The sequence below is a fragment of the Halichoerus grypus genome, chromosome 13 (assembly GCF_964656455.1).
Source record: "Halichoerus grypus chromosome 13, mHalGry1.hap1.1, whole genome shotgun sequence".
Classification (NCBI taxonomy): Eukaryota; Metazoa; Chordata; class Mammalia; order Carnivora; family Phocidae; genus Halichoerus; species Halichoerus grypus.
This window is the reverse complement of record NC_135724.1, coordinates 85,788,831-85,812,323: the sequence shown is the minus strand read 5'-3', so window position 1 is coordinate 85,812,323 and position 23,493 is coordinate 85,788,831. Positions and strand designations below refer to the sequence as shown.

Genomic DNA, 23,493 nt, shown 5'->3' with positions numbered 1-23,493 from the left:
TCTGGCTACTGTGAAGGAAGGATTGTAGGAGACACGAGTGGACTTGGGGAGAGCAGACAAGTGAGAGAGAGGCTTTGAACTAAGGTGGAAGCCGTTTGTGGAAAGAGTTTCGGAGGCAGTTTGCTTTTATTGCCTTGTCATCAAGAGTCATGATGCTGACCACTGAAACCCCACGGGAAGATACAAAGACAGAGCTATGCGCTACCATTAAAAAGCTGCCTTAACAACTTTTTTCTAGCTTCTGTTACTTAGACTGCTTGTCCCTATTGACTGCCCTTTCTTCATGACTTATCCTTTTCCTATAGGATATAAAAATTTAATTAGAAAAGAAGAATATTCTTATAATCTGCAGAAAGTACCAAACTATAAACTTTCTCCCCAAGGACAAAGATAATGATTTTTTTTTGGAGCAGCTGGTAAGAAAGATGTACCCAGTGTCACTTTATATTTAGTCAAGAAACCGAAATTAGACTTTGGATCCCTACTTTAAATTCTCTTCTTAGCATGGCAGCCTTGAATAAGAATAAGTTCCTGAAATTATTGGCCTGCTTGACTGTTTCCCCACACCACTGGGGGAAGAGGGTGCGTAGATAAAACAAAATATTCAGCATCATTGTATTTTCTTTTTGGTTTATCAGCATTTTTTTTTTTTTTAAAGACTCACTTGACATAAATAAGTTCCTAGCCTCAGAGAGCTAAGCCTTTGCAGAATCTGCATTCACTGATGGCGAGGGGTGGGGGTAGGGAGGTGTGGGTGGTTATTTAGATTTCTGGTGTGATTTCCCAGCAAATTGTTTGGGTTTGTAAATTCCCCTGCAGGCAGGGATTCTGTCTTTTGTGTCTTCAAGCTCACTCAGGCTCATGTGTTTTAGGCATTTTGTTTTATACGTTGATTTGTGGCTCTTTCACAAGTGGCGGCGGTGGTGTGTGTGTGTGTGGGCATGCGTACACACACACGCTTTCACCTCCTTTGAAGAGATGGGTGGCACCTGCCTAGGCCATGTATGACCCGAGACCCTTACTAAATAATAATGCCAGAGGATGGCCAGTTAGAAGGGGTTGTCAGGGGCCGGCAGGTTTGCCAATGTTAAAATGAGCAAAAGGGGGACACTTTTCCATCCCTCTCCCTTCCTCATGTGACTTTTTCTCTACTTCCCTCTTCCCGATGTCTTATCCTACCTGTTTTTTTTATCCTTCCTTCCCCCCCCCCCCCCAAATTCATTCAGTCAACAGCCATTCATCAAATGCCTATTATGTACATGGGAGGACTGGAAATGTATCTGTTTCTTCTCTTCTAATACCTTCTGGACCCAGGGTATTAATCACTTTGTTGATAAACTCAAATGGAGTTCTGCTAATTTGCCTTTCCTCATCTTTTAAGGTAATGCAAATACATTTATGTTACCTTTTTTTTTGGTTAGACTAACCTCTGCTGTTTACATTCACACCAGGTGGGAGATGGGGCCAGCCTTCAAGATGTGTGGTCTCAGTACCTAATATTACAATTGTTCATAATCCTTGAGGCCAGCCCCATAATATTAATTGTATTAATTCTACTGTTTGTCTTTACCCTCCCTAAGATCTAAGGGATGGAGTTCACTCCAGCTTCTCCTTATTAGTGATAAGCATGCTGCATATCACAGAATTGTCAGTGATTGAACACAAATATTAAATGTAAGTGGGAAAAAGTTTTTGTTGATTACCAGTGCTTTCTGAAAAAATAGCTAAGGAAAAAGAGTTTAAAATAAATCAAAGCTCAAGTAGGTAGGTTATGGACTAGAACTTTTAATTTCTAATTATATGCTATTTGAAATAATGTAGGGATAGCCCCTGAACGCTGAAGTTAAGTTTATTAAAAGGCAGTGTGACATAAATGATACATATGTCAGAATGGCCTATGTGATACTGACATAATTATGCATGAGAAGAATCTTTCCTGCTGTTTTCCACTAGTAATAATAATGATAACAAAGGTGATAGCCAATGTTTATTAAGCCCTTGCTCTGTCAGGTATTTGTGCTAAATGCTGGTTACTGTTTCCCTTGTAAACATCACCCTCCTCTGTTCATTGTTAGTAACATGATAGGTATAATTGTAAGTTGTAAAGGAGATAATACAGTTTATTTAATAAAGGGGTAAAGAGACAGCCATTGGCCTTATCTCCTGTTGCCAATCTACCTGACGGGTAGGGTAGGGTTTACATATACCTTCAGCAGTGGAAGTCAATTTATAATGTCTTTTGCACCCTCAGCATTGGCAGGATACTCTATGTAAGCGTTATTTCTGTGAAACATGCAAAGGTGAGAACATGTGGTTACAATGTGTGGGTTTAGATCCTGCTTTAGAAACTTTTAGAAGTAAATAGCAGAATGTAATGGTTACATTGGCACATGGCATTCAGTAAATGCTGCAGTAATTTTTTTTTTTTTTCTAAGATTTTATTTATTTATTTGAGAGAGAGAGAGAGAGCACATGAGAGGGGGGAGGGTCAGAGGGAGAAGCAGACTCCCTGCTGAGCAGGGAGCCTGATGTGGGACTCGATCCTGGGACTCCAGGATCATGACCTGAGCCGAAGGCAGTTGCTTAACCAACTGAGCCACCCAGGCACCCTATGCTGCAGTAATTTTAACCAGCCATAAAGTATGATAGCCAATACTACACTATTTTGTCCTTGCTATCAGAACTGGTTCACAATTGCTGAAAAGAGGCATTTGTAATAAACACGGAGAGATCTCTTTATTTCATAATTTGTAAGTTCTTATTTAAATATATAATATTATTGGTAGTAAAACTATAAATCTGTCTTCTTTCTGTCCCCATACTCTGTCTCCATGTAAGTTCTCATCTCTGTCTTCTCCGTGTCATCCCTCTTTTGGTATCTAGCACAGCCAGCTTCAGGGGTAAGGATGGCTAACTTACTGATGATGGCAATCAGAGCTGGTGAGTTGAGCAAATGGATTTTTCAGAAAATTTTTAAATGATTTTTATCTTTTACTTGGGATTTGTTTCAAACTTTGAGAAAAGTTACAAGAATAAGAATAGTGCAAAGAATACACATATGAATGGAATACCGTTTACCTAGACTCACTATTATTAACTTTCCATCCCATTTGCTTTACATTCTGTGTGTGTGTATGTAAGTAAATACGCATATATAATATTTTATATTTTTTTTCTCCAGACATTTGAGGCTAAATTACATAGATCATAGCCCTTTGCTCCTAAATGCTTCAGTGTTTATTTTCTTTTCTTTTTTTTAAATAAAGATTTTTTCTTTTTAAAGATTTTATTTTTTATTTATTTGAGAGAGAGAGTGAGAGAGAGAGCACAAGAGGGGGTAGGGTCAGAGGGAGGAGCAGACTCCCTGCTGAGCAAGGGAGCCCGATGCGGGACTCCATCGCGGGACTCCATCCCGGGACTCCGGGATCATGACCTGAGCCGAAGGCAGTCGCTTAACCAACTGAGCCACCCAGGCGCCCTATTTTCTGAGAATAAAGCTATCTTCTTTTTTTATTTTTTAGTATTTTTATTTATTTATTTAACAGAGAGAGAGAGAGAGAGAGCACAAGTAGGCAGAGGGAGAGGGAGAAGCCACGGGGCTGGATCCCAGGACCTTGGGATCATGACCTGAGCTGAAGGTAGACACTTAACCAACTGAGCCACCCAGGCACCCCTGTCTTTTAAGAATTTTAACTGGTAATTTTACCATCTGTAATCCTTTTGTCTAACCTGTTGTATTCCAGCTGTGCCAGTTGACCCAGTCATGTCCTTTTTTTTTTTTTTTTTTTTTTATTTGAGAGAGAGAGTGAGAGAGAGAGAGAGCACAAGAGGGGGGAGTGGGAGAGGGAGAAGCAGACTCCCTGCCGAGCAGGGAGCCCGATGCGGGACTCGATCCCGGGACTCCAGGATCATGACCTGAGCCGAAGGCAGTCGCTTAACCAACTGAGCCACCCAGGCGCCCCAGTCATGTCCTTTATAGCTTTTTTCCCTCTTCTAGTACAGGATCCAGTTGTATTTAGTTGTTAGATCTCTTTAATCTGGAATACTTCTACAACCTCTGTCTTTTATGCTAGTGATTTTTGGGAAAAATACATTTCCCCCTTCCCCTTTTAAAATGGAATATTTCTCGTTTTGGATTTGTCTAATGTTTCATCATTATTAGATTCCAGCCAGAGTACTATGTAGGTGGTATTGTAACCTTCTTGGGGTATCATATCTGGAGGTACATGATGTCCACTGATGACGTTAATTATCATCAGTGACTACCTGGTGAAGGGTTTGTCCACTTTCTCCTTTGTATAATATTTTCTCCCTTTTTTTTTTTGGTAAAGATTTTATTTATTTATTTGTCAGAGAGAGAGAGAGAGAGAGCGCATGCACAAGCAGGGGGAGCGGCAGGCAGAGGGAGAAGCAGGCTCCCCACTGAGCAAGGAGCCCAGTGCGGGACTCGATGTCAGGACCCTGGGATTATGACCTGAGCTGAAGGCAGACCAGTTGAGCCACCCAGGTGCCCCATATTTTCTCCCTTGTAACTAATCAGTGATTTTTTTTTTTTTAAGATTTTATTCATTTATTTGACAGAGACAGCGAGAGAGGGAACACAAGTGTGGGGAGGGGCTGGGAGAGGGAGAAGCAGGCTTCCCAGCGAGCAGGGAGCCCGATGTGGGGCTTGATCCCAGGACCCTGGGATCTTGACCTGAGCCGAAGGCAGACGCTTAACGACTAAGCCACCCAGGCGCCCTGTAACTAATTAGTGATTGATGAAGACACAGTGTAAGACCATGCAGGTATCCTGCTCCCCCCACTCCATTTCTCCCTAGGTTTATCACCCATTGATGATTCTTGCCATATCCAGTCTTTACTGTGATGCTTGCTAATTGCGTAGCAGGAACATTTAAAGTTATACTTGAGCTTTATATAGCTGTAGCTTTTTAAAAACAGATTGGAAATATTTTTTTTTACACATTTTGAAATACTTCTTTCCAAATTAAATTGCAAGATGCAGGGGCGCCTGGGTGGCTTCGTTGGTTAAGCAGCTGCCTTCGGCTTGGGTCATGATCCCAGGGTCCTGGGATCGAGCCCCGCATCGGGCTCCCTGCTCGGTGGAGAGCCTGCTTGTCTCTCTCCCTCTGCCTGCCACTCTGCCTACTTGTGCTCTCTATCTCTGTTAAATAAATAAATAAAAATCTTTAGAAACCTACTTAAAAAAAAAAATTGCCAGATGCAAAAACATAAACCTGTGCCTTAACCTGACCTTTTTCAATCCAAATAATTCGGAAGGGAAAGAAAAATTTAGTATTTTACATTTTTTCATGCTATGATGTCTGGGCTTACTTAATGTTTAGAAAAATGCAACTCATTAGTAAATGAAAATACATATATTTCTTTTTCTTTTTTTTTTAAAGATTTTATTTATTTGACAGAGAGGGACACAGCAAGAGAGGGAACACAAGCAAGCATATATTTCTTTCAAATATGTATGCTTACTGGCTTTACTGAGGGGAAAAACAAATCCAGAATATAGGTGTGATTTTTAAAAAATGCACCTAATAGAAAATTATATTTTCTTCTGACTCATAAATTAAAGCCTAAAACTAAACAGTTTATATTCTATCTACCACAACCCTGGTAGAATGGTTGCCAAACTTTGTACAGATGTTTATGACTTTGGTTCTTTTCCTCCAATGTCCCGATTAAATATAAAATTTCATTGCTTTAAATGGGGTCTGTTTATGGGGCTACACAATGTGGTCTACTTTATTTAGCTTGTCCTGTAGAAAGAACCCTGAGTAGCTGTTTTATTTGTTTGTTTATAGAGAGAGTGCAAGGTGGGGGAGGGGCAGAGAGAGAGGGAGAGAGAATCTTAAGCAGGTTCCACGCCCAGTGTGGAGCCCAATGTGGGGCTCGATCTCACGATCCTAAGATCATGACCTGAGATGAAATCAGGAGTCAAATGCTTAACCGACTGAGCCACCCAGGCATCCTGTTTGTTTTTTAATATGTATTTGTTACCATGGTTATGAACACCTACACATTTACAGGTGAGGGGCACAGAACAAAGTTGGGTGAAGTGCAAGAGTGGTAACAGAGACGAAGAGAAGTAGACCAAGAGTTCTTTCCCTCCTGGTATTAACTTAGTTAAAATATCAAATTTTAGTGTTTTCAAATGCATGGGGAGGCTTTGGGACAAGTTTTTGCCTTATGTACAAGGTGTCCTGGACCTGTGCATAAGGAAATTTTTTTTTTTTTTAAGATTTTATTTATTTGAGATAGTGCACCTGCGTGCACAGGCAGGAGTTGGGGGGAGGGGCGGGGGAGAGGGAGGAGCAGACTCCCTGCTCAGCAGGGAGCCCGATATGGGCTCAATCCCAAGACTCTGAGATCATGACCTGAGCTGAAGGCAGACACTCAACCGACTGAGCCACCCAGGTGTCCCCGCTTTGGAAATTCTTATTAAAATTGTAATAGCATACAGATAAGGGAATATAACCACCTTAGCACTACAAATCAGATAAAAATTGACTGTGTACTAGAAATAATAATCTTTTTTTTTTTTTTTCTTAAAAGAGCTGGTGGGGCAGGTCTGAAGAGAGCCTTTGCCAGCTGACACTTAGGTCTCTTCTGACAGCCTCTTGTGACACCACCTATGACCTATGTCAGTGGGGAACTGTGGATATGGAGGAGCAGTGACAGGCATCCCCACCCACCCCCAATGGCTCCTTTTGTCCTTCCCTTCTAGCCACAAATATTGAAGGAATCCTGTGTTAGCCCCTTTGTGTGGAGCTGGAGGTACACATTGGTACGGTAGCAGACAGGTTCTCTCCCTTGGTGGCTGCCAGTCCCGTCTTTAACCTGGTGGTCGGAGGAATGTGTGATTCAATTTCATGTTGATATCACCCAGGGGACACTCAGGGTGCTGTGAAAAGGGGGGGTGGGGGTGTCTGCAGAACAGCACGTGCAAAGGCCACATGGGGCATAATTGAAGAAAACAGAGAAGTCACCCAAATAAGAGTCAGGGTGGGAGGCACTTGGGTGGCCACACCTTGCAGGGTCCTGTGAAAATCTGTGTCTTTATTGTAAGTTATTTTATTCTGACTAAAAACTAAATTCCTGGTTCCCAAGGTGAAACTCTAAGGGCTGGTTCTGTGCTAAGTATTTTATGTGTATTAATTTATTTCTGTCTCACAGCAGTGCTGTGAGTTAAGTTTTTCTAAGCAGAAACCCAGAAATCATAAAGGAAAAATCTGATAAATTTAACCATGCCAAGATGAATTTCTGTGAAAAAGAATACCGCAAACAGTGAAAAGTGCATGGGGTGCCTGGGTGGCTCAGTTGGTTAAGCGACTGCCTTCGGCTCAGGTCATGATCCTGGAGTCCCGGGATCGAGTCCCACATCGGGAATCCCTGCTCAGCAGGGAGTCTGCTTCTCCCTCTGACCCTCCTCCCTCTCATGCTCTCTGTCTCTCATTCTCTCTCTCGCAAATAAATAAAATCTTAAAAAAAAAAAAAAGAAAAGAAAAGAAAAAAAAGAAAAAAAAAACAGTGAAAAGTGCAAAAAGCTAAGATGAATATTTGCCACACGTATAATAAAGGATTATTTTCTGGGTATATCAAGAGCTCCTATAAATCACTAAGAAGAAAAAAAAATGGAGGAGAAAGTGAACAATGACAAACCGACAACTCACAGAAAAGGAAGAAAAAGGGGCTTTGAAAACATAAAAAAGTATTTAGTGTCACACAGAAATGCAAACTAGAATGGTCCTTTTTTCCGTGAATCAGATTGACAAAGATGAAAAAATTTGGTAGTATATGCAGTATTGGCAAAAGTGAGAGAAAACGGGCTTTCACATTCAATTTCTGGGAGGCGAAACTGGTACCTTCTTTTGAGTGCAGCTGGGGAGATTTGTCAAAGTGAAAGGCAAACTCTTGCCAAAGCAATTTTCTGAAAATCTAATTTATGGATGTACTTGAAAAAGTGTATAATGATGATTATAAACGATGTCTTCTGCTGTATTTTTTTTTTTTGGATTTGCAAATACAGTTTATTTTGCAGAAATTCAACATTATAAACAGCAGGCACCTCCCACCCCACCCCACCCCACCCCACCCGCCTGCCCCCACCCCCCTCCCTGTCCCGCTGAGTGCATACCGTGCTATGCAGAGTGAGCAGTGATGCAGCCCTACTGCTTTGGAGGGAGATTCAGGAGTGATGGAACCTGCCTGCATCATGTCCTGTCCCTCCCCGCCCCCCCCCCCCCCCCCCCCCGCCCTGGCCCGCTGCACAGGCCACCAGAGTCTGTCTGGGCCCAGCCCACATTGGACCAGTTAAATGGATCCAGCCCAGTTCTCTAATTCCTTCATATCATCCTCTTCCTCTTCCTTCTTCTTGGTGGGTTTTGATGGTAAGGTTATAGAGGGAACATTTGGTAGAGGGACTGTTTTGGGTCCCCTGATTTCCAGCAAATTCTTGTCTGGTTCCTCCCGTTCTAGTTCTTCTAATTCTAACATGAGCTCATCCTCATCAAACTCTTCTCCAAATCCTACAGGTTGTGAAATAGCTGTTGAAATCTCCTCTGCTAGTTCTTGCTGGTCAGCAATGTCCTGCATTAACTCATCAGCTTTATCGATGTCCATGTTGTCGTGGGCAGCCTTCATGGCCTTAGCAGCAGAGCCCGCGTTTTTTTTTTTTTTTAAGATTTTTATTTATTTATTTAACAGAGATAGAGAGCATAAGTAGGCAGAGTGGTAGACAGAGGGAGAGGGAGAAGCAGGCTCTCCAGTGAGCAGGGAGCCCGATGCGGGGCTCGATCCCAGGACCCTGGGATCATGACCTGAGCCAAAGGCAGCCACTTAACCGGCTGAGCCACCCAGGCGCCCCAGAGCCCGCGTTCTTGAGCACCTCAGTGTTGGTATTGGCGTTCTCCAGGGCCTCCCGCTGAAACTCCATGGTGGATAGTGTGCCATCGATCTACGCCAGCTGCTTTTCTTTCTTTCTTTTTTTTTTTTTTTAAGATTTATTTATTTATCTGAGAGAGCTAGAATGAGAGAGAGAGAGAGTACATGAGAGGGGAGAGGGTTAGAGGGAGAAGCAGGCTCCTCGCTGAGCAGGGAGCCCGATGCGGGACTCGATCCAGGGACTCCAGGATCATGACCTGAACTGAAGGCAGTCGCTTAACCAACTGAGCCACCCAGGCGCCCCACGCCAGCTGCTTTTCATACCTCTTCCTTTGCTTCGGGGCCTGGAGGGCTGCGGGCTTGTTTCTGTGCCGGGCTTCTTGGCGTGGCGGTCAGCTCCTGCCCGATCTTCATCTCCAGGAATTCCTGCTTCTTGCTTAGCATCTCCTCCATGTCTGGCAGCCGCTGGAGGGCATCCTGAGGGGTCAGGCCGCCCTTGCTGGCCTTACCCACTCCTGCTCCGAACAGTTTGATGAACACTGACGTGGTTTCCGCTCGCCAAACTGGCCTGTGCCGTCTGCTCCCCTTGTCTTTTTTTTTTTTTTTTTCCAAAGATTTATGTATTTTAGAGAGAGAGCATGCACTGGGGGAGAGGCAAAGGGAGAGAGAGAATCTCAAGCAGACTCCCCACTGAGCGCAGAGTCCAATGTGGGGCTCAATCTTACAACCCTGAGATTGTGACCTGAGCTGAAACCAAGAGTTGGATGCTTAACCGACTGAGCCAACTGCACTCCTCTGCTGCATTATCTGTAATAACAAAACCTAGGCATAATATAAATGTCCTGGAATGGGGATTAAGTTCCTGGGGGTATATTCATACGGTCCTGGGGGAATATTGTGTAGCCATTAAGAAGAATGTACTGCCATAGAAGGATCTTCAAGTTGTAGGAAGTGAAAAAAATTGGGGTATAGATCAGGAGGATTCCGTGTGTGTGTGTGTGTGTGTGTGTGTGTGTGTGTGTGTGTTTGTAGAGGTAATAGTGTGTTTGCACACGTGCATTTGTTACTCTGGCCATTTTCTAGGTGAGTTAACAGCGAAGTGAAATCACTAGCCCATGAGCACACAGAGCTGGGATGTGAACAAGGGCAGTCTAGCTGCAGCCCGTGATTTTTCTCAAGGCCAATCAGAATGATGTTTAGATTCCCCCTAAAACACTAGTGAGATGGTATAGGAAAAATTAAAAATAAAATGAATTTCAGTTAACAGTTAAACAGCAGGAATGTTGATAGACTATGTCTGCACTCTTGCCTTTTCTGATTATTTGTCAGAACAACCTTACGTTTAGTATTATGATTGTCAATAATAATATCTAACGTTTAGTGCTAACTGTGCACCAACACTTGGACAACTAACTTAACATTTCAAATTAACACATACCAAATCTATCCCTTGATGTTCCTCTCCTCACCCTTTCCATATTTCCAACCTTCTAGTTGACTAGACTCCAAACCTAGGAGTGTTCTTACTCTGTTCTTTCCCATTCCATGTATAATCCTTTATGAAATCCTGTTGGCTACTCTAAAGATATTTCTAGTTGGACTATTTATCCCTCCTCCCACCGCTGGCACCTTGGTCCTTGGTACCATCATTTCTTGTCTGGATTATTTATCACGGTGGCTTTCTTAACTGACTTGTGTGTTATCCCTGCTCAGTAGTTTGAAAGGTGATTTAAAAATATAAGTCAGATCATGTCGCTCCTCTGCCTAAACCTTCCAGTCCTTTCCCATTTCGCAAAAAATAAAGGTTGAGGTTTTTACAGTGTCTCTGAGGCCCTACATCTTCTGGCTTTTCATTACCTCACTGGCCTCCTCTACCTGTCTGTCCCTTGCCCTGCCCCAACCACACTGGCCTCTTGCATAATGTCATATATGGTCCACCCCTTGCCTGGTATGCTCCTCTCCTGCATATGGGCATGTTGCTGCCTTGCTTCTTCCAGGTCTTGTCAGATGTTACCTTATCACTGAAGCCCTCCCCATATATCCTGTATAAGTAGCATCCCTCTTGCTGCTTTATTCCTCTTTTTTTAATGTTTTTTTTTTTTTTTTAAGATTTTATTTATTTATTTGAGAGACAGTGTGAGAGAGAGAGCATGAGCAGGGGAGAGGGCAGAGGGAGAGAGAGGAGAAGTAGACTCCCCACCAAGTAGGGAACCTGATGTGGGGCTTGATCCCAGGACCCTGAGATCATGACCTGAGCTGAAACCAAGAGTCAAGAGTCGGGTGCTCAACCGACTGAGCCACCAGGGTGCCCCACAGCTTTATTCCTTTTGTAGCAGTTATCACCATCTGATGTTTTATTTATTTACTTTTATTTCCTTGTTTATTTATTTATTTATATATTTTTAAAAGATTTTATTTATTTGAGAGAGAGAGAGAGAGTGTGCAAGCAAGAGAGGCAGAGAAAGAGCGCGAGCGCATGCACACAAGCAGGGGCAGAGGGAGAGGGAGAAGCAGGCTCCCCGCCAAGCAAGGAGCCAGACGTGGGGCTTGATCCCAGGACCCCGAGATCATGAGCCGAGCCGAAGGCAGACGCTTAACTGACTGAGCCACTCACGTGCCCCTCCTTGTTGTTTTTTTTTTTTTAATCTCCTTCATTGCAAAGAAACCCTCAGGGATGTTATTCTGTTAGCTGGCGTGTCATCCTTAGTGCCTGTGATAAATACTCAGTGTTTGTGGAATGAGTGAATTTAGTAAGCCCTCTTTTTTTTTTTTTTTAATTTTTTTATTGTTATGTTAATCCCCATACATTACATCATTAGTTTTAGATATAGTGTTCCATGATTCATTGTTTGTGCATAACACCCAGTGCTCCATGCAGAACGTGCCCTCCTCAATACCCATCACCAGGCTAACCCATCCTCCCAACCCCCTCCCCTCTAGAACCCTCAGTTTGTTTTTCAGAGTCCATTGTCTCTCATGGTTCTTCTCCCCCTCCGATTTCCCCCCCCCATTCTTCCCCTCCTGCTACATTCTTCTTCTTTTTTTCTTTCTTAACATATATTGCATTATTTGTTTCAGAGGTACAGATCTGAGATTCAACAGTCTTGCACAATTCACAGCGCTTACCAGAACACATACCCTCCCCAGTGTCCATCACCCAGTCACCCCATCCCTCCCACCCCACCCCCCACTCCAGCAACCCTCAGTTTGTTTCCTGAGATTAAGAATTCCTCATATCAGTGAGGTCATATGATACATGTCTTTCTCTGTTTGACTTATTTCGCTCAGCATAATACCCTCCAGTTCCATCCACGTCGTTGCAAATGGCAAGATCTTATTCCTTTTGATGGCTGCATAATATTCCATTGTATATATATACCACATCTTCTTTATCCATTCATCTGTTGATGGACATCTTAGTAAGCCCTCTTTTTTATTATTCCATTTTATTCTTTATTATTTTCATTTTTTATTTATTTAATTTTTTGCCTACCCCCTATTTTTTTTTTAAACAGCTTTAATGAGATATAATTCACATACCATACATATTTAAAGGACACAGCTCAGTGGTTTTTAGTATATTTACGTAGTGCACTATAATCTTAGAACATTTTCATCACCTCAAAAAGAAACCCTGTAGCTATTAGCTATCCGCCTTCTCAAAGCAAGCACTAATCTACTTTCTGTCTCTGTGGATTTGGTTACTCTGGACATTTCACATTAATGGAATCATACAACATGTGGCCTCTTGTGTTTGATTTCTTTCCTTTAGCATAATATTTTTGAGGTTCATCCAAATCATAGCATTTTTAAAATTAATTAATTAATTTGAGAGAGAGAGAGAGAGAGAGAGAGAACATGAGTGGGGGGAGGGGCGGAAGGGGAGGGAGAGGGAGCGAGAGAATTTCTTAAGCAGACACTGTGCTGAGCATGGAGCCCAACATGGGGCTCGATCCCACAACCCCAAGATCATGACCCAATCCAAAACCAAGAGTCCATCGCTCAACCGACCGAGCCATCCAGGAACCCCCAGTACTTTTGTTACTTTTAAGGGCTGACTGACAGTATACTGTATGGATTCTCAGTTTATTCTTAAAAGGAACATAAGAATTATCATGGCAAAAAAAAACCTGGTCAGTCATTGCCTTTTTGAGGATGATGAATCTGAGGTGGGAATAACTTTCCCAGGTCGCTGAGCTAGTAAGTGGTAGAGCTCAGATGTGCACTTGGGTCTGTGTGATCGGAGCCCTAGCCACAAGGCTGCAGAGCTTTCCATGTCCTTAATGCATGATTTATGACAGCTTTTCACCCTTGCGTTCTCTCTTCTTCACTGTTGTAGCACACTTTAATTGGGCTAATAGTTGTTGAGAAGTATCTTGGAAGTTCCTTTGATTATCAGGACCAGGACTCTACATTTGATAATTGATGTATGTTCCCTGGAGTATTGAATTAGCCTCTAAAGGTACCGGATAATTTGACTTCAGAAATTACTCTTTTTACCACAGATCTTGGTGACTTTTGGAATCCATGAAGGAAATCTTGTTGGGAGCTAGAGAGGAATCCTCTGAAGTGGATGGCATTCATGGTGGACTTCGTTATTTGTGTGTTTTTTAAAACTTTTAATTTTGAAATAATTTCAAATTTACACAGATGTAAGAATAATACAGACAACTTCTGTTTACTTTTAACCCAGATTCAGCAGCTAACGTACGACATTTGCCTTCCCTCATATTTATACATACTGTATGTATAACTTCATCCTGAACCATTTGAGTTAAGTTCCAGACATGATATCTTGTTACTCTAAAATACTTCAGTGTATATTTCCTAAAAACAGAGACACAGACGTAATTATAGTACACATATCAAAATCAGGAAATTTAGATTATAATGGTATTATCATCAAATTCCTACCTCCCCCCTGGTCAATGATATGGTCCAGAAAGAACCATGCAGTGTGTTACTTGTGTCCTGTTTCTGGCCTGTAACCTGGAAAGTTCTTGGGATGTCCCCTCCCCCTTCACAGTTTTTGACATTTTTGAAAAGTATGTGCTAACAGTTAGTTTGTAGAATGTCATGCACTTGGGGTTTGTCCCATGTTCCTCATAATTAGATTAGGTAATGCATTTTTGGCAGGAGTATCACAGAAATGGCACGTGTTCTCAGTGCGTGATGTCAGGAGGCACATGATGCCATAACTGATGATGTTAACTTTTATCAGTTGGTTAAGATAGTATCTGTCAAGTTCTCCACTGTGAGGTTCATGAGGATTTTTTGTTAATTAACGAGTAATTAGTAAGTATTTTGTGGGGAGGTACTTTGAGTGGCTGTAAATACCCTGTCCTTCCTGAAATGGTCACCCACCAGTTTTAGTGTCCTCTGATGATTCTTTTTTTTTTTTTTTTAAAGATTTTATTTATTTGACAGAGACACAGCGAGAGAGGGAACACAAGCAGGGGGAGTGGGAGAGGGAGAAGCAGGCTTCCCGCGGAGCAGGGAGCCCGACGCGGGGCTCGATCCCAGGACCCTGGGACCCCGACCTGAGCCGAAGGCAGACACTTAATGACTGAGCCACCCAGGCGCCCCTCCTCTGATGATTCTTGCCTGAACTATTAATGTGATGGTCACCAAATGGTGATTTTTCTAATTCTGTTCTTCCTCCTATAGTGATTATATATCATTCTTTGTGATTCTACTGCAAAGAGCTTTCCCTTTGTCCCCATGTATTTTTTTTTTAAGATTTTATTTGTTAATTTGATAGAGCATGAACAGGGGGAGCGGCAGAGGGGGAGGGAGAAGCAGGCTCTCCGCTGAGCAGGGTACCGTGGCATATAGTAAGGTATTCCAAACTCATCTTACTTTTAGTGCTCCAGACCTGGAATCAGCTTTTTCGTCAAGGAACCCAGGTCCTTTTGTTGGAGAATGGTATTTAGAAACCATGATAACGGTGCTGGTTATGCTGATGGCTACTGGGGTGTTACTGCTTCCAGGCCCTTTTAGAAGAGAGAGCTAGGAAGATGCGTATGTATATGCATGCACAAATGCACACAGACATACATCTGTATTTCTATAGCCATCTCTGTATGTATGTTAAAAATTAGAGTTTACATTACCTCCAATTCTAATCTGGTTTATTCTGGTTTTCTTCAGATCTGGTTGTATCCCCTCTCCAATACTGAGAAACCTGGCTCTCATTATCCTTACTATGTTTATATATTCACTAGTTTCTTTCTCTCCTTGTTTAATTCTACTCCATGTGTTCAATCTCCTGACCATATGGACTATCCTCCTGGGCTTTGGGCTCAGCCTCGTACCCATTCCCCCGGCCCCACCGACTGTGCTGGCAGGATCGAAGGCTCCTACCAAGGGGAAGTCAAGGAGAGGGCAGTGACCAAGGAGAAGAGGGGGAAGAGGAAGGGAAGGTCCTATTTTGTATTTTTATTAGCTACTCTACTCATAGGCATTTTAGCTGTGATGGTGTGGAAAGTAGTACTGATGGAGAATTTTGGTTTTCATCGCTCTCTCCATTTTTCTCTCACTCAAGATGGTTTCACCCAAACATCACTGGCGTGGAGGCAGAAAACCTACTGTTGACAAGAGGAGTTGATGGCAGTTTTTTGGCGAGGCCCAGTAAAAGCAACCCTGGAGACTTCACCCTTTCCGTCAGGTAAGTCGGAAGAAAAAGAGAACCCTGCAAGGGTTTTTCAGGTGGGAAATATTGAACCCTCACCCCTCCCCCCCCGCCCCAGGATAGCTTGCTACCCTCATTGAGAGTTTGAAGGCCTGGCCCATGGGTCAGATGTGACTCAAGCCTGCTTGCGGGGGCTCAGGCGTGGCCTCCTGAGAGTGGGCATGTGGGAATGCGGCAGAAGGGGCGTCATGATGGGCATTTCTTCTCCCCTGAGAGACCCCTGAGGGTGAGGTGGACAGAGTGTTGCAGGTCCTTAAGCCACGCACTGCCTGATCCTGGTTCCACTCATCCTGAACCTGGTTGCCTGCATTTTTCCTTTTGATTTCTTAATGGGAGGAATGCTTTTTAAGAGTCTGTTCAGATCACTCTTCTTTTTCAAGAAATTAACATCACTGAGGAAGTTGTGGTCCCGTTTGTCCCCCTGCCCAGTCCCATTCCCCTCCCTCTTTCCCCAGAGGAAACCACTCTCCAGAGGTTGGCATATATCCTTCCTGAATGTGTTTTTATACTTGTACTGTCTGGGTACTATTGTGAACAATATAAAGTTGGTTTGTGTGTTTTTAGAATTCACATGCATGGTCTTATATCTATTATTCTGCAACTTCCTTTTTAAAGTTTTTGAATTCTCTGCTGGTACATATAGATCTAATTATTCCTTTTAATGGCCAACATAATTTACTTACTTCCTTATTTAAAAACAGTAATAATAAAAGCAAATTCATAAAGCAGTAAAGTTATAGCTCCTGGAATAATCTAGAGTAAAGGGAATAAGTACATAAGAGAAGGTCAGTTTCTAGAAAAATTCTGTCACACTTGCTCAAAGAGACATGTAGCAGGATGTTGGTCATACTGTTCAAAAAAATTTAAAGCAAGCTAAAAGCAACTCTGTGTCCCACAATAGAGGGTTGGATAAACTGTGGTAGGTTTATTTAGGATCCCTTTGGGACTTGGGAAATCTCTTTTTGTCTTAGATTAGTTATTTGAGGAGCCCCTGTCCTTAGCTTTTAGTTGTGGTTTTTGGTTTTGTTTTGTTTTTAGATTTTATTTATTTATTTGAGAGAGAGAGAGTGCATGCGTGAGAGAGCGTGAGCAGGGGGAGGGGTAGTGGGAGAGGGAGAAGCAGACTCCCCACTGAGCAGGGAGCCCAATGCAGGGCTCGATCCCAGGACCCTGGGAACATGACCTGAGCCGAAGGCAGACGCTTAACGACTGAGCCACCCAGGCGCCCCCTCAACTTTTTATTTTGAAAAATTTCTGACCTGTAGAAAAGTTGAAAGATGAATATAGTGAACACCCATGTTCTCTTCACCTGCCAGTTTTGTCATGTTTGCCCTTTCTGAGTATGTTTGTGTATATACTTTTTTTCCCCCTGAACTTTTTGAAAATAAATTGCAGATAATCAGGATATTTATTTTTACCTTTATTTTATTTAAACATTTTTTTTTAGAGATTTTATTTTTAAGTAATCTCTACACCCAACGTGGAGCTCGAACTCATAACCCCGAGATCCAGAGTCGTATGCTCTACTGACTAAGCCAGCCAGGCGCCCCTATTTTTACCTTTAAATACTTCAGTGTGTATGTCGGATAAACAGGGGCATTCTCCTGTATAACTACAATACCATTATTATAGGTAAATTTTAACCTTGCTTTAATAATATTGTCGAATATATAATATATCATCTGTATTCAGGTTTCCCTTATTATTTTAGAAATGGCTTTTGAAGCAGTTGAGTCTCCCCCCGCACCTCTGCCCCTTCCCCCAGACTAGATTCAGGAGGATCTCATCAAAGATCATTCATTGCATTTAATTTTTATGTTTCTAGTCTCTCTCTCTCCTGACCTTTTCTTTTTATCCCTGTCTTTTGGGCAGTCAGGCCAGTCATTTCTTAGGTTGTCCTCCAATCTCAGTTCGCTGATTGTTTCCTCATTTTTACATTCAGTTGAAACATTTTTGGCAAGCATACTCCAGAGGTGATGCTGGATCCACCCTGTTATTTCACTGGAGGAAGCGCAGAGTGTCTATTTGCCCCATCTTTTGGTGGTATTCAGTTTAATCGCTTGATTCAGGTGTTTGCCAGATTTTTTCATTACAAAGGCACCTTTTTCTTTTTGTAATTAATAAGTGGTCTGATGGGTGATAGTTTGTATCTTCTTCCCCAGTATTTTCTCATTTCATGTTTTTAGCATATGTTGATGAAGTTGGTCTGAATAAATCATTATATTGGCACCTGAAAAATTATTTTTCTAATTCTGTTCTTTTTTTTTTTAAGATTTTATTTATTTATTTGAAAGAGAGAGCACAAGCAGGGGAGGGGGTCAGGTCAGGTGGGGAGAGACAGAGGGAGAAGCAGACTCCCTGCTGAGCAGGGAGCCAATGTGGGGCTGGATCCTAGGACCCCGAGATTACAAGATCATGACCTGAGCCGAAGACAGATACTTAACCATCTGAGCCACCCTGGCGCCCCAGCCTTATTATTATTTTTGATGTTCAAGTTGCCCCACATTTGGCCTGTGTGGTTCCTGTATCCTTTTGACATTTCTCCAGTGATCTTTGATTACATCCTTGCCTTCTGGTTCTGTGAGATGTTTCAGGCCATTTTTATATATATACATACATTTATGTATAAATATATACATACATTTTTTTTTTTTTTCCCAAGCCTGGAATCGTTCTTTTCTCTCAAGAGCCTTGATTCTTTCAGTGGGGAATGGTGTTCAGAAGCCAAGATTTAGAAGCTAGGTGTGTTTATTGCTTCTCAGTCCTCACAGTAGACAGAGCTGGGAAATAAATATTTATATATTTCAAACCAAGTGTTCTTTTTTTTTTTAAAGATTATTGATTGATTGATTGATTGAGAAGCAGGCTTCCCGCAGGCCAGAGAGCCCGATGCGGGGCTTGATCCCAGGACACTGGGGTCATGACCTGAGCCGAAGGCAGATGCTTAACGACTGAGCCACCCAGGCGCCCCTCGAACCATGTGTTCTTACTGATAGTTCAAGTTCAGTGCAACTTTCTTACCTTTTCCCTTTCCGTATTTGTATTTACCTTCTCCTGTGTGGAGAACCCTGCTTCCAGCAGCAGCAATATATGACCTCACTCGGCCAGTTCTATAATACAAAAATAGTTCCAGAATTACTATACCATTGTCATTTCTAACTACGAACCTGTTAAGTGAAGTTCATGATTTTTTCAGTCTTTTTTGTTCTTAGAATATATCCCGCTAAAGGCAAACAGTCAGTACTGCTCAAAAGGCACTGGAATTAGTTTTCTGTGTAGTTGTGAGCTAATTACAAAGAGAGATTCATTTCTTTCTATTTGTTTCAGTGTTTTTCAGGTATTCATCCTTTTATGATCTTTGTTGATTTAATTGTATTTTTTGAATATGTGAAACATTTACAAGATTTAAAAATCAAACGGTATAAAAAGGTATTTTCTGAGAAATCCCATTCTTATATCCATGCCTTGCACCATTTCCATCCATCACTGTAGCTAATCATTTCCCTTAATTTCTAGTTTATCCTTTGGTTTCTTTTTACACTTATGAAGTAGAATACTGTCTTTCTTTATAGTTTACTTTTTTCACTTACAGAAATCTTTTAATGATCTTTCTCATCTTCGTAGTCAACTGAATAGCATATAAATTTATACAATTTCCCTACAGATCGGAATTTAGTTTTTTCTAGTATTTAACAGTGATAGATAAGGCTACAGTAAATGTGATCACATTTTGCATATGTGCTCTGCTTTTGAAAAGCTGTCTTCAGGGTGAATTCCTGGGAGTGAGGTGATTGGGGCAGAGAGGAAATGCACAGATAGCATTGTTTTTTCAAATTCTTCTCCATAGTGATTGTGCCATTTTGCACTCCCACCAGTCATATACGAGGAGCCCGTTTTTCCACAGCTTCACCATTTGAGTGTGGTCAATCTTTTCCTTTTCATCAGCTTGATAGGTGAGAAATGGTATCTCTGAATTTTAATTTTTATTTCTATCAAGATTGAAGTGGAACATCCTTTAATGTGTTTAAAGGCCATTTGTATATCTTTTTTGTGAACTTAGAACCACTGCTTTTGACAACTGTCCAACACTGCCAAGTTTCACTTTTTCTGTTTCTTCATATGTGACATAGCCGCTGTTAGAAATGTGCACGGGCCTCTGTGTGTGCGTGTGTGTGTGTGTATGATGTGTTTATTGTTCTGGTTCTGTGCAGACAATCTAACCTTTTTATTATGTGCCCATGCTTAAAATTCGATCATTATGTTACCTTATATTCAGCTCGTCAAGGAACATCCCCCTCCCTCTTTTCCCCCCATCTCCTCCTGCTCTCCCTTTTTAATTTTGAGGAAAAAAATACAGAAAAATACATAAAATTATGTACAATCACCCATGTTGTATTTACTGCCAGTGATTTTTTTCCTTCAAAATAGAATATAAAATAAAACAGGGGCGCCTGGGTGGCTCAGTCGTTAAGCGTCTGCCTTCGGCTCAGGTCATGATCCCAGGGTCCTGGGATCGAGCCCCGCATCGGGCTCTCCGCTCGGCCGGGAGCCTGCTTCTCCTTCTCCCACTCCCCCTGCTTGTGTTTCCTCTCTAGCTGTCTCTCTCTCTCTCTGTCAAATAAATAAAATAAAATCTTTAAAAAAGAAAAAAAAATAAAATAAAATAAAACAAAATTTCCCTTTACTCAACACCCTTGATCCTGTTCTTCCTTTTGTCCCATTGACAGCTACTCTCATGAGTTTGTTGTGCTTCTAATTCATTAAGTAATACAATAAGTAACATTACATGGAAAAATATCTTTACAATAATAAAATATAACACATATGTGTATGTATGTCTGTATCTTGAATAATACATAGTATTACTTGTGTGTGTGCTTAAATTTTCATAAATGGTCCATGCTGAGCATATCATTCTACATTGTGCTTCTTTCATGCACTGTTGTTTTTGAGATCCATCTGTGTGGCTGTATATTAATGTAGTTCATACCTGAAATATCTTTCTTTGTGTTATGGCATTAAGTAAAGGCTAGAAATGGGAAACTCAAGTGTTAGAGTCAGATGTAGTTGACCGGAGGTGAGGGTGACCTGAAGGACCCTTTTTACCCACTGGAAAATGTCACCAAAAATTACAAGCAGGTATTGTCAGAAACATTGTGGGACAGTTTTTCTTACTTTCTTTAGTTCCCATATTCTTTTTTTCTTGGTAGAAATGTGTTTATATTTTCCAGAGGCTTCATCAGTAATGCTACAGGGTCAGACTAAAAGCTCATATAGGTTAATGGTTATCATTTTGGAAGTGCCTGGCCACTTGTGGGGGTCTTACCCCCCCCAAGGTTATAATGAGTATCCTTGTGATATATTCATTTGTTCAGAAAACTGAATGGAAATCACAGGCTGCCTGGGCTAACTAAAATACCAAGTTTTAGAAACTTTTGTTGAATGTTATGTTAGTGGGATAGCATTTTAGCCATCTTCTGCTGGAAACTGTCAGTTGTTTGTGTTTTTAAAATGATTATTTAAGGTACGATTATATACAGTATCTTACGTGTACAGTGACATGAATTTTGGCAAATGTATTTTATTTATGTAACCAACACCGCAGTCAAAATATTTTCATCACCCTAGAAGATTCTTTTGTACCCCTTTCTAATCTCCCTCCTTCTAAGTAGCTACCACTATTCTCATTTCTAACCCTATAGACTAGTTTTGCTTATTCTACAACTTCACTGACAAATGAAGTCATACAGTATATATTCATTTGTGTCTGTCTTCTTTCTCTCTCTCTTTTTTTGAAGATTTTATTTTTAAGTAATCTCTACACCCAGTGTGGGCCTCGAACTCACAACCCAAAACCAAGAGTCACACGCTCTCCCGACTGAGCCAGCCAGGCACCCCTGGCCTCTTTCTCTTTAACATAATGTTTTTGCGATTCATCCATGTAGTTGTATGTTATCAGTGTTTTGTTTTTGTTTTTTTTTTAATTGCTGTGTAGTGTTCTAGGGTATGAGTATGTAACTATTTATTTATCCATTTTGGTGATAAATGTTTGAGTTTCCAGTATTTTTCTATTCCAAATAAAACTGCAATGAATATTATACAAGTCCTAGGTTAGCTATACAGTTTCATTGGGGGGGACAAAATACTTATGGGTGGATTTACTGGATTAGAAGATAGAGTGATGTTTAACTTTAGTGTATGTGTCTCTATTAATTACTGATGAGAAGAATTATTGTCACTTAATATATGCAATTTGATAGGTCAAACTTCCAAAGTAGAAGTTGTAGAAGGGAAAGGAGCCAAGAAACAAAGCCCTTTGTGTTGAAATGGTTGACTGTGGTTTTCACTCACTGCGTTTGTTACAGGAGAAGTGTAAACTGGCTTCTTGGCTGTATTTCAAGGTTTAGGTGAAATTTGATAGTGAATATGACATGCATTTTTACTAGTATAGCTCTTTATTAGTTTTTGTTTTCCCCCTAATGGACTCTTTTAGAAGAAATGGCGCTGTCACCCACATCAAGATTCAGAACACTGGTGATTACTATGACTTGTACGGAGGGGAGAAGTTTGCCACTTTGGCTGAGTTGGTCCAGTATTACATGGAACATCACGGGCAATTAAAAGAGAAGAATGGAGATGTTATTGAGCTTAAATATCCTCTGAACTGTGCAGATCCTACCTCTGAAAGGTCAGTGACTGTGGGGCATCTCTCTCATGCTATACAAATGAATTTGTGGGGCTTTGGCTTTACCTGTTTCCCAAGCTGTAATCTTTGTAACTAAAGTTGTTTTACTGAAACCAGAATCATAGGATCAGATGATTTGCAGAGTGCCCCTTTCTTGTAAAAGCTTCGATCAGTGTTCCTTACACTTAATTTCGCAGGGGTCTCAGGCAATTCCTGTTTATACTTGGTACATGCAGTAATTTTAAGATTATTGAACTTGAGCTGATAATCTCTGAGAGTTAGGAGAGGAAAACAAATACTAATGGAGGCGCCCAATCAGCAGCAGGTCCCGGAGTAGCTTCCCACCAGCTATTCAGCGAGGCCACCAACAGATGTCAGTTTAAGCTCAGAAGCCGAAAAGCAGAGAGTGCGGAGGGTCAGATTTTTCACCAGTTCTGTTATGTTGTATCCACAAATGTGGAGAATGACCTTGCTTAGAGGGAATTAAATTATTTCAGAGATCTTCTTCCCCTTGTGTTGGAACCAAGCTGATGAAATCTGGGACTTGACTTATTTTTATTGATTTTATTGGTTTTCTACATTCCCAGTCTCCTTTCTGACTCAGTACAAATTCCGGGTCTCTTAATTAGGTTTGTATATTTTATGTCTTCAGATAGGTTTCTTCCACTTGCACCTTTATGTCAGTGCTGTCACAGGCGGATCGTTTGTTTCTCCAGTTACCACTGTAGCTTCAAGCAAAAGGCTGCTAGCCAACTCAGTTTATTTCTGAATTTTACTCTGTTCAGGCGAGGGTGGATGAAAAATAACTCAAAGGATATTCCTCTAGCGATGAGCCATTAGCGCTCTCTGCCATGACAGTGCTTGCTTTCTTACCAAGATCCTGAGGGGAAAAGCCACATTAGTAATATAACTGTGTTAAGATTTTTTTAAAGGTTTATTTATTTATATAATTCCCCCCCCCCCCCCCCGCATGGGGCTAGAACTCATGACCCCGAGATCAAGGGTCACAGGCTCTTCCGACCAAGCCAGCCAGGTGCCCCATTACAATGTTTTTTATAGTATCTTAGAGTAATGTTGTCTCAGAGTCTTTCCTCTTATGACCTGCATCAGGACTCTGGAGTGCTGGGTAAAAATGCAGATTGCTGGGCTCCTTTCAAACTTAGTGTATCGCTATCTCTGGTTGGGAGGCATGGGAATTCACATTTTTAAAGATTTTTTTTTT

General features: G+C 41.5%; 1 protein-coding gene across 1 annotated transcript in view; it reads left to right on the top strand.

Annotated features, from left to right (window-relative positions):
- The window catches only part of PTPN11 (protein tyrosine phosphatase non-receptor type 11), an 81,742-nt gene that overhangs the window by 6,992 nt on the left and 51,257 nt on the right, over positions 1-23,493 (top strand). The window contains exons 2-4 of the mRNA XM_078060945.1: positions 13,401-13,496; positions 15,440-15,562; positions 22,080-22,274. Coding sequence (XP_077917071.1) covers positions 13,423-13,496; positions 15,440-15,562; positions 22,080-22,274 — 392 coding nt within the window. The 5' untranslated portion in view covers positions 13,401-13,422. The remainder of the gene's footprint in view (positions 1-13,400; positions 13,497-15,439; positions 15,563-22,079; positions 22,275-23,493) is intronic.